Source organism: Oncorhynchus keta, chromosome 9 (genome assembly GCF_023373465.1).
Source record: "Oncorhynchus keta strain PuntledgeMale-10-30-2019 chromosome 9, Oket_V2, whole genome shotgun sequence".
NCBI classification, from domain to species: domain Eukaryota; kingdom Metazoa; phylum Chordata; class Actinopteri; order Salmoniformes; family Salmonidae; genus Oncorhynchus; species Oncorhynchus keta.
This window is the reverse complement of record NC_068429.1, coordinates 2,683,076-2,695,080: the sequence shown is the minus strand read 5'-3', so window position 1 is coordinate 2,695,080 and position 12,005 is coordinate 2,683,076. Positions and strand designations below refer to the sequence as shown.

The following is a 12,005-nucleotide window of genomic DNA, read 5'->3' as shown; positions in this document are numbered from 1 at the left end:
CACCTTAACTATAACAACCACACTACAGGTAACATCACCTTAACTATAACAACCACACTACAGGTAACATCACCTTAACTATAACAACCACACTACAGGTAACATCACCTTAACTATAACAACCACACTACAGGTAACATCACCTTAACTATAACAACCACACTACAGGTAACATCACCTTAACTATAACAACCACACTACAGGTAACATCACCTTAACTATAACAACCACACTACAGGTAACATCACCTTAACTATAACAACCACACTACAGGTAACATCACCTTAACTATAACAACCACACTACAGGTAACATCACCTTAACTATAACAACCACACTACAGGTAACATCACCTTAACTATAACAACCACACTACAGGTAACCTCACCTTAACTATAACAACCACACTACAGGTAACATCACCTTAACTATAACAACCACACTACAGGTAACCTCACCTTAACTATAACAACCACACTACAGGTAACATCACCTTAACTATAACAACCACACTACAGGTAACATCACCTTAACTATAACAACCACATTACAGGTAACCTCACCTTAACTATAGCAACCACACTACAGGTAACATCACCTTAACTATAACAACCACACTACAGGTAACATCACCTTAACTATAACAACCACACTACAGGTAACCTCACCTTAACAACCACACTACAGGTAACATCACCTTAACTATAACAACCACACTACAGGTAACCTCACCTTAACTATAACAACCACACTACAGGTAACCTCACCTTAACAACCACATTACAGGTAACCTCACCTTAACAACCACACTACAGGTAACCTCACCTTAACTATAACAACCACACTACAGGTAACCTCACCTTAACTATAGCAACCACACTACAGGTAACCTCACCTTAACTATAACAACCACACTACAGGTAACCTCACCTTAACTATAACAACCACACTACAGGTAACATCACCTTAACTATAACAACCACACTACAGGTAACCTCACCTTAACTATAACAACCACACTACAGGTAACATCACCTTAACAACCACATTACAGGTAACCTCACCTTAACAACCACACTACAGGTAACATCACCTTAACTATAACAACCACACTACAGGTAACCTCACCTTAACTATAACAACCACACTACAGGTAACATCACCTTAACTATAACAACCACACTACAGGTAACATCACCTTAACTATAACAACCACATTACAGGTAACATCACCTTAACTATAACAACCACATTACAGGTAACATCACCTTAACAACCACATTACAGGTAACCTCACCTTAACAACCACATTACAGGTAACATCACCTTAACTATAACAACCACATTACAGGTAACCTCACCTTAACTATAACAACCACACTACAGGTAACATCACCTTAACTATAACAACCACACTACAGGTAACCTCACCTTAACAACCACACTACAGGTAACATCACCTTAACTATAGCAACCACATTACAGGTAACCTCACCTTAACTATAGCAACCACACTACAGGTAACATCACCTTAACTATAACAACCACATTACAGGTAACATCACCTTAACTATAACAACCACACTACAGGTAACCTCACCTTAACAACCACACTACAGGTAACATCACCTTAACAACCACACTACAGGTAACATCACCTTAACAACCACACTACAGGTAACCTCACCTTAACAACCACACTACAGGTAACATCACCTTAACTATAACAACCACATTACAGGTAACATCACCTTAACTATAACAACCACATTACAGGTAACATCACCTTAACTATAACAACCACACTACAGGTAACATCACCTTAACTATAACAACCACACTACAGGTAACCTCACCTTAACTATAACAACCACACTACAGGTAACATCACCTTAACTATAACAACCACACTACAGGTAACATCACCTTAACTATAACAACCACACTACAGGTAACCTCACCTTAACTATAACAACCACACTACAGGTAACATCACCTTAACTATAACAACCACATTACAGGTAACCTCACCTTAACTATAACAACCACACTACAGGTAACATCACCTTAACTATAACAACCACATTACAGGTAACCTCACCTTAACTATAACAACCACACGACAGGTAACATCACCTTAACAACCACACTACAGGTAACATCACCTTAACTATAACAACCACACTACAGGTAACATCACCTTAACTATAACAACCACACTACAGGTAACCTCACCTTAACTATAACAACCACACTACAGGTAACATCACCTTAACTATAACAACCACACTACAGGTAACATCACCTTAACAACCACACTACAGGTAACATCACCTTAACAACCACACTACAGGTAACATCACCTTAACTATAACAACCACATTACAGGTAACATCACCTTAACTATAACAACCACACTACAGGTAACATCACCTTAACTATAACAACCACACTACAGGTAACATCACCTTAACTATAACAACCACACTACAGGTAACATCACCTTAACTATAACAACCACATTACAGGTAACATCACCTTAACTATAACAACCACACTACAGGTAACATCACCTTAACTATAACAACCACACTACAGGTAACATCACCTTAACTATAACAACCACACTACAGGTAACCTCACCTTAACTATAACAACCACACTACAGGTAACATCACCTTAACTATAACAACCACACTACAGGTAACCTCACCTTAACTATAACAACCACATTACAGGTAACCTCACCTTAACTATAACAACCACACTACAGGTAACCTCACCTTAACTATAACAACCACACTACAGGTAACCTCACCTTAACTATAACAACCACACTACAGGTAACATCACCTTAACTATAACAACCACACTACAGGTAACATCACCTTAACTATAACAACCACATTACAGGTAACATCACCTTAACAACCACATTACAGGTAACCTCACCTTAACAACCACATTACAGGTAACATCACCTTAACTATAACAACCACACTACAGGTAACATCACCTTAACAACCACACTACAGGTAACCTCACCTTAACTATAACACTACAGGTAACATCACCTTAACTATAACACTACAGGTAACATCACCTTAACTATAACAACCACACTACAGGTAACATCACCTTAACAACCACACTACAGGTAACCTCACCTTAACTATAACAACCACACTACAGGTAACATCACCTTAACTATAACAACCACACTACAGGTAACCTCACCTTAACTATAACAACCACATTACAGGTAACATCACCTTAACTATAACAACCACACTACAGGTAACCTCACCTTAACTATAACAACCACACTACAGGTAACCTCACCTTAACTATAACAACCACACTACAGGTAACATCACCTTAACAACCACACTACAGGTAACCTCACCTAACCACATTACAGGGTGCCCCACCTTAACCACATTATAGGTAACCTCACCTTGACAACTTCATTACAGGGTGCCTCACCCTAACCACATTACAGGTAAACTCACCTTAACAACCACACTACAGGTAACCTCACGTTAACAACCACATTACAGGTAAACTCACCTTAACAACCACACTACAGGTAACCTCACGTTAACAACCACATTACAGGTAAACTCACCTTAACAACCACACTGCAGGTAACCTCACGTTAACAACCACACTGCAGGTGTCCCCTTCAGTTCATTGCCACTAAAGCCATCAGTTGAATGAATAGTTGATTGAAGGTCTAAATTAATCTCCCCATTGAGAAATGAACTAAATTTGCTGTATGGTGTCCATATTAGGACAACGTCATTTTAACGAATGACACATGAGACAGTTGCAACTCCTGCTGAGACTAAAACAACTCCTGCTGAGACTAAAACAACTCCTGCTGAGACTGAAACATCTCTTGCTGAGACTAAAACAACTCCTGCTGAGACTGAAACATCTCTTGCTGAGACTAAAACAACTCCTGCTGAGACTGTCCTAATATGGATACCGTACACCTATTCTGTCTCAGGATACAGGGGTTATTGAAAGCTCTCTATTATAAGGTTGTGATATGTCAACCCTTGTCCGATCGTGATTATTTGCCCATAAAACATTATGATGTGTAATATATATATGTTTATTTCGTACCAGTCAAAAGTTGTAGAACACCTACTCAATCATGGGCTGTTCTTTATTTTTACTATTTTCTACATTGTAGAATAACAACGAAGACATCAATGCTATGAAATAACACATATGGAGTTATGTAGTAACCAAAAAAGTGTTAAAACAAAACCAAATATATTTTAAATTCTTCAATGTAGCCACCTTTTGCCTTGGTGACAGCTTAGCACACTCTTGCATTCACATTCTCTCAACCAGCTTCACCTGGAATGCTTTTCAAACAGTCTTGAAGGAGTTCCCACATATGCTGAGCACTTTTTGACTGCTTTTCCTTCACTCTGCGGTCCAATTCATCCCAAACCATCTCAATTGGGTTGAGGTCGGGTGATTGTGGAGGCCAGGTCATCTGATGCAGAGCTCAATCACTCTCCTTCTTGGTCAAACTGCCCTTTCAAGGACTGGAGGTGTGTTTGGGGTCATTGTCCTGTTGAAAAACAAATAGTAGTCCCACTAAGCGCAAACCAGATGGGATGGCATATTGCTGCAGAATTCTGTGGTAGCCATGCTTAATAAGTGTGCCTTGAATTCTAAATAAATCACTGTGCCACCATCAAAGCACCCCCACACCTCCACCTCCATGCTTCACAGTGGGAACCACACATGTGGAGATCATCTGTCCACCTACTCTGCGTCTCACAAAGACTCTGCGGTGAACCAACATTTTTTTATTTGGACTCATCAGACCAAATGACAGGTTTTCACAGGTCTAATGTCCATTGTTTGTGTTTCTTGGCCCAAGCAAGTCTCTTTTTATTATTGGAGTCCTTTAGTAGTGGTTTCTTTGCAGCAATTCGACCATGAGATGTTGAGATGTATCTGTTAATTGAACTCTGAAAAGCATTTATTTGGGCTGCAATCTGAGGCTGGTAACTCTAATGAACTTATCCTCAACAGCAGAGTTAACTCTGCATCTTCCTTTCCTGTGACGGACCTCATGAGAGCCAGTTTCATCATAGCACTTGATGGTTTTTGTGAATGACCTTTAAGAAACTTTCAAAGTTCTTGACATTTTCCGTATTGACTGACCTTCATGTCTTAAAGTAATGATGGTCTGTCGTTTCTCTTTGCTTATTTGAGCTGTTCTCACCATAATATGGACTTGGTATTTTACCAAATAGGGCTATCTTCTGTATACCACCCCTACCTTATCACAAGTCAACTGATTGGCTCAAATGAATTAAGAAGGAAAGAAATTCCACAAAATAACTTAACGGCACACCTCTTAATTAAAATGCATTTCAGGTGAATTTCTACCTCATGAAGCTGGTTGAGAGAATGCCAAGAGTGTGCAAAGCTGACATCAAGGCTACTTTGAAGAACCTAATTATTATATTATTTTTTGTTTCCATTTTTTTGGTTACTACATGATTCGGTGTGTTATTTCATAGTTTTGATATCTACACTATTGTTCTACAATGTAGAACATAAAGAAACCCTTGAATGAGTAGGTGCATTTTAACTGGTACTGTATATTTACAGCAAAATGGAGTCGTGGTCAGCTTTCCCGAAAGGGGCGGGGCAGGGCCTTATATGCGTCGCGGAGTAGGTGCATTTTAACTGGTACTGTATATTTACACCACTAGTCAAACGTTTAAGAACAACTAAAAGGTCAGAGGGGACGCAACCACTGGTCAGGGATGAGTTTGCTGAGGGAAGTGAGGAATGGGGGAAGGTCTCCAGAGATGGTCTGGAGAAGAGAGGAGGGGATGATCTGTGTGAGTGGACTCAATAGGATGTGAACGAGTAAAAGATAGCGTCAATCTTTTTTTTCAAAGTCATTGACTAAAAGTCACCTGCAGAGAGGGAGGGGGATTAAGGATGGAGGAGAAGGGAAGCGACGTAGCGGAAGGCCAGCCGGGAGGAAAGGGGAGAGTGCGAGTCATAAGATGCGGAATGGGAGTGGAGTAGGGTCGAAACAGAGAACAGGGACCTGGAGGGGTTACAGTGAGTTTAGTAGGAGAACAGAGACCTGGAGGGGGTTACAGTGAGATTAGTAGGAGAACAGAGACCTGGAGGGGTTACAGTGAGTTTAGTAGGAGAACAGAGACCTGGAGGGGGTTACAGTGAGATTAATAGGAGAACAGAGACCTGGAGGGGTTATAGTGAGATTAGCAGGAGAACAGAGACCTGGAGGGGTTACAGTGAGATTAGTAGGAGAACAGAGACCTGGAGGGGTTACAGTGAGATTAGTAGGAGAACAGAGAGACCTGGAGGGGTTACAGTGAGATTAGTAGGAGAACAGAGACCTGGAGGAGGTCACAGTGAGATTAGTAGGAGAACAGAGACCTGGAGGAGGTCACAGTGAGATTAGTAGGAGAACAGAGACCTGGAGGGGGTTACAGTGAGATTAGTAGGAGAACAGAGACCTGGAGGAGGTGACAGTGAGATTAGTAGGAGAACAGAGACCTGGAGGAGGTTACAGTGAGATTAGTAGGAGAACAGAGACCTGGAGGAGGTGACAGTGAGATTAGTAGGAGAACAGAGACCTGGAGGGGGTTACAGTGAGATTAGTAGGAGAACAGAGACCTGGAGGAGGTGACAGTGAGATTAGTAGGAGAACAGAGACCTGGAGGGGGTTACAGTGAGATTAGTAGGAGAACAGAGACCTGGAGGGGGTTACAGTGAGATTAGTAGGAGAACAGCCTCTAGTAGAGATGAGGTTAAGAGAATTGCCTGTCTTGTGAGTTGGAGGGGATTGGGAAAGGGTGAGGTAATATCGCCCAACTCTACTGTCCAGGGAGCTACAGGAGTTATGAAAGCTGTACGCTGCGTCCCACCCCCACAAAGCAGAAGACGGAGGTGGAGGAGGAGCAGTCCAACCTGATCCGCTGTATGAGTGATGCTTCCTTGGTGAAGAGGAGGGTGAAGAGGAGTCCCTCACAGAGAGAGAGGAACAGGCAACACTGCTTCTCCATCAACGGACACTTCTATAACTACAAGGTAACGTCAATGAGAGAACTGACCTGATCATTACCTATCTAGGAAATGATTTGATCCATCAAATGTCTTTCTTTCTTTCTATCTTTCTATCTTTCTTTCTTTCTTTCTTTCTTTCTTTCTTTCTTTCTTTCTTTCTTTCTTTCTTTCTTTCTTTGCATGCTGGGAGTGTTTAGTGCATGCTGGGAATTTTTTGAGCGGTGTCTGGAGTTAGATCGCCTGTGTTATCTTTCTTGTTTTCTTTTCTTGTTTCTTTTCTTTTCTATGAATGGTGATGTTTTTGTGGTAGAGGCTTTTGGGAGATGCACAGAGGGTCCTCGTAACGCCTGACCCACTAATGTAGGGAGAGGTGGGCCTCATAACACCTGGGCCCACTGATGTAGGGAGAGGTGGTCCTCGTAACACCTGGGCCCTATGATGTAGGGAGAGGTGGGCCTCATAACACCTGGGCCCACTGATGTAGGGAGAGGTGGTCCTCGTAACGCCTGGGCCCACTGATGTAGGGAGAGGTGGTCCTCGTAACGCCTGGGCCCACTGATGTAGGGAGAGGTGGGCCTCATAACACCTGGGCCCACTGATGTAGGGAGAGGTGGGCCTCATAACACCTGGGCCCACTGATGTAGGGAGAGGTGGTCCTCGTAACGCCTGGGCCCACTGATGTAGGGAGAGGTGGTCCTCATAACACCTGGGCCCACTGATGTAGGGAGAGGTGGGCCTCGTAACACCTGGGCCCACTGATGTAGGGAGAGGTGGTCCTCATAACACCTGGGCCCACTGATGTAGGGAGAGGTGGTCCTCGTAACACCTGGGCCCACTGATGTAGGGAGAGGTGGTCCTCGTAACGCCTGGGCCCACTGATGTAGGGAGAGGTGGTCCTCGTAACGCCTGGGCCCACTGATGTAGGGAGAGGTGGTCCTCGTAACGCCTGGGCCCACTAATGTAGGGAGAGGTGGTCCTCTTAACGCCTGGGCCCACTGATGTAGGGAGAGGTGGTCCTCGTAACGCCTGGGCCCACTGATGTAGGGAGAGGTGGTCCTCGTAACGCCTGGGCCCACTGATGTAGGGAGAGGTGGTCCTCGTAACACCTGGGCCCACTGATGTAGGGAGAGGTGGGCCTCATAACGCCTGGGCCCACTGATGTAGGGAGAGGTGGTCCTCGTAACGCCTGGGCCCACTGATGTAGGGAGAGGTGGGGATCCTAACGCCTTGTAACGCCTGGGCCCACTGACGTAGGGAGAGGTGGTCCTCATAACGCCTGGGCCCACTGATGTAGGGAGAGGTGGTCCTCGTAACGCCTGGGCCCACTGATGTAGGGAGAGGTGGTCCTCGTGAAGCCTGGGCCCACTAATGTAGGGAGAGGTGGTCCTCGTAACGCCTGGGCCCACTGATGTAGGGAGAGGTGGTTTTCGTAACACCTGGGCCCACTGATGTAGGGAGAGGTGGGCCTCGTAACACCTGACCCACTGATGTAGGGAGAGGTGGTCCTCGTAACACCTGGGCCCACTGATGTAGGGAGAGGTGGTCCTCGTAAATCCTGACCCACTGATGTAGGGAGAGGTGGTCCTCGTAACGCCTGGGCCCACTGATGTAGCGAGAGGTGGTCCTCGTAAAGCCTGGGCCCACTGATGTAGGGAGAGGTGGTCCTCGTAAAGCCTGGGCCCACTGATGTAGGGAGAGGTGGGGCCAACAGTGGTAGAGCAGCCACAAGCACCTGTTGCTGAGAAACAAGTTGTCCATATTGAGGGTACTGAATTGCTGCTTGTACCAGAGGGGAACATAGTGTCTTATGTTCAGCAGAAAAATATTGTTGGAGGAGGTAAGGAAGGATCTTGGGAGCCATTTCCCCAGACTGGTGAGGAGATGCCCAGTACAAGTGATGGGGTACAGAAGAGGGTTCAGGTGGAGCTCGTCTCCCAGGTAGTGGAGGAGATGCCCAGTACGAGTGACGAGAAGAGTGTTCAGGTTCAGAGAAATGAGAACAATGATGTTGATCCTTTTAGGGTGGGTTTTTTCTTCTGGCTTCTGGTTGACAATCAATTGCAAGGATCCTTAATCAACGTGGACAAACCAAGTGTGATATATAATAATCGTATAGTACATAGCAAACTCACTTGGAGTATAGTGGCTTTGAGACGAGCCTTGCTTTTCGTTTTCAAACTGGGTGACCGAAGCAAAACGGCTATCTTTTACCTAGATGTGCTCGGCATGAAGATTTTGGGTCACAAAGAGTTTGAAGAAGGATGTAAGGCAGCTTGTAAGGGCCCTTATGATGGAGAATAGAGCAAGGCTTTGGGCCAGAGAATGATGATGACTTTGTGGATGAACTGATCTACAATTATGAAGTGGGAGAATATCGCCTGGGCAATGACTTCCTGGGTTTGACTCTGCAGTCTAGCCAGGCTGTCAGCAATGCTAAGCAGCTTGGTTGGTCCCTCACTGAGGGGATCTGCTTGGCTGGCCCCTCACTGAGGGGATCTTCTTGGTTGGCCCCTCACTGAGAGGATCTTCTTGGTTGGCCCCTCACTGAGGGGATCTGCTTGGTTGGCCCCTCACTGAGAGGATCTGCTTGGTTGGCCCCTCACTGAGAGGATCTGCTTGGTTGGCCCCTCACTGAGAGGATCTGCTTGGTTGGCCCCTCACTGAGGGGATCTGCATGGTTGGCCCCTCACTGAGAGGATCTGCTAACACCTGGCCCCTCACTGAGAGGATCTGTTTGGCCTGGCCCCTCACTGAGAGGATCTGCTAAGCCTTGGCCCCTCACTGAGGGGATCTGCTTGGTTCCTCACTGAGAGGATCTGCATGGTTGGCCCTCACTGAGAGGATCTGCTTGGTTCCTCACTGAGAGGATCTGCTTGGTTGGCCCCTCACTGAGGGGATCTGGTGGTTCCTCACTGAGAGGATCTGCTTCTTTGGCCCCTCACTGAGAGGATCTGCTTGGTTCCTCACTGAGAGGATCCGCTTGCCTGGCCCCTCACTGAGGGGACTTGCCCCTGATGAGGGGATCTGCATGGTGGCCCCTCACTGAGAGGATCTGTTTGGTTGGCCCTCACTGAGAGGATCTGCTTGGTTGGCCCCTCACTGAGGGGATCTGCTTGGTTCCTCACTGAGAGGATCTGTTTGGTTGGCCCCTCACTGAGGGGATCTGCTTGTTGGCCCCTCATGAGAGGATCTGCATGGTTGGCCCCTCACTGAGGGGATCTGTTTGGCTGGCCCCTCACTGAGGGGATCTGCTTGGTTCCTCACTGAGAGGATCTGTTTAACACCTGGCCCCTCACTGAGAGGATGGTCCTTAACACCTTGGCCCCTCACTGAGGGGATCTGCATGGCTGGCCCCTCACTGAGAGGGGATCTGTTTGGTTGGCCCCTCACTGAGGGGATCTGCATAACACCTGGCCCCTCACTGAGAGGATCTGCTTGGTTGGCCCCTCACTGAGGGGATCTGCTTGGTTGGCCCCTCACTGAGAGGATCTTCTTGGTTGGCCCCTCACTGAGAGGATCTGCTTGGTGGCCCCTCACTGAGGGGATCTGCTAACGCCTGGCCCCTCACTGAGAGGATCTTCTTGGTTGGCCCCTCACTGAGGGGATCTGTTTGGTTGGCCCCTCACTGAGGGGATCTGTTTGGTTGGCCCCTCACTGAGGGGAACACCTGGCCCCTCACTGAGAGGATCTTCTTGGTTGGCCCCTCACTGAGGGGATCTGTTTGGTTGGCCCCTCACTGAGGGGATCTGTTTGGTTGGCCCCTCACTGAGAGGATATGTTTGGTTGGCCCCTCACTGAGGGGATCTGCTTGGTTGGCCCTCACTGAGGGGATCTGCTTGGTTGGCCCCTCACTGAGAGGATCTGCTTGGTTGGCCCCTCACTGAGAAGATCTGCTTGGTTGGCCCCTCACTGAGAGGATCTGCTTGGTTGGCCCCTCACTGAGAGGATCTGCTTGGTTGGCCCCTCACTGAGGGGATCTGCTTGGTTGGCCCTCACTGAGGGGATCTGCTTGGTTGGCCCCTCACTGAGGGATCTGCTTGGTTGGCCCCTCACTGAGGGATCTGCTTGGTTGGCCCCTCACTGAGGGGATCTGTTTGGTTGGCCCCTCACTGAGGGGATCTGCTTGGTTGGCCCCTCACTGAGAGGATCTGCTTGGTTGGCCCCTCACTGAGAGGATCTGCTTGGTTGGCCCCTCACTGAGAGGATCTGCTTGGTTGGCCCCTCACTGAGAGGATCTGCTTGGTTGGCCCCTCACTGAGAGGATCTGCTTGGTTGGCCCCTCACTGAGAGGATCTGCTTGGTTGGCCCCTCACTGAGGGATCTGTTTGGTTGGCCCCTCACTGAGGGATCTTCTTGGTTGGCCCCTCACTGAGAGGATCTGTTTGGTTGGCCCCTCACTGAGGGATCTGCTTGGTTGGCCCCTCACTGAGAGGATCTGCATGGTTGGCCCCTCACTGAGGGGATCTGTTTGGTTGGCCCCTCACTGAGAGGATCTGCATGGTTGGCCCCTCACTGAGGGGATCTGTTTGGTTGGCCCCTCACTGAGAGGATCTGCATGGCTGGCCCCTCACTGAGGGGATCTGTTTGGTTGGCCCCTCACTGAGGGGATCTGCTTGGTTGGCCCCTCACTGAGAGGATCTTCTTGGTTGGCCCTCACTGAGGGGATCTGTTTGGTTGGCCCCTCACTGAGGGGATCTGTTTGGTTGGCCCCTCACTGAGGGGATCTGTTTGGTTGGCCCCTCACTGAGAGGATCTGCTTGGTTGGCCCCTCACTGAGGGATCTGCATGGTTGGCCCCTCACTGAGAGGATCTGTTTGGTTGGCCCCTCACTGAGGGGATCTGCTTGGTTGGCCCCTCACTGAGGGGATCTGCTTGGTTCCTCACTGAGAGGATCTGTTTGGCTGGCCCCTCACTGAGGGGAT

At 47.2% G+C, this 12,005-nt stretch overlaps 1 protein-coding gene across 1 annotated transcript in view; it reads left to right on the top strand.

Annotated features, from left to right (window-relative positions):
• rassf6 (Ras association domain family member 6) overlaps positions 1-12,005 on the top strand; it is a 39,836-nt gene that overhangs the window by 21,957 nt on the left and 5,874 nt on the right. Inside the window, 1 exon segment of the mRNA XM_052524889.1 lies at positions 6,905-7,107. Coding sequence (XP_052380849.1) covers positions 6,905-7,107 — 203 coding nt within the window.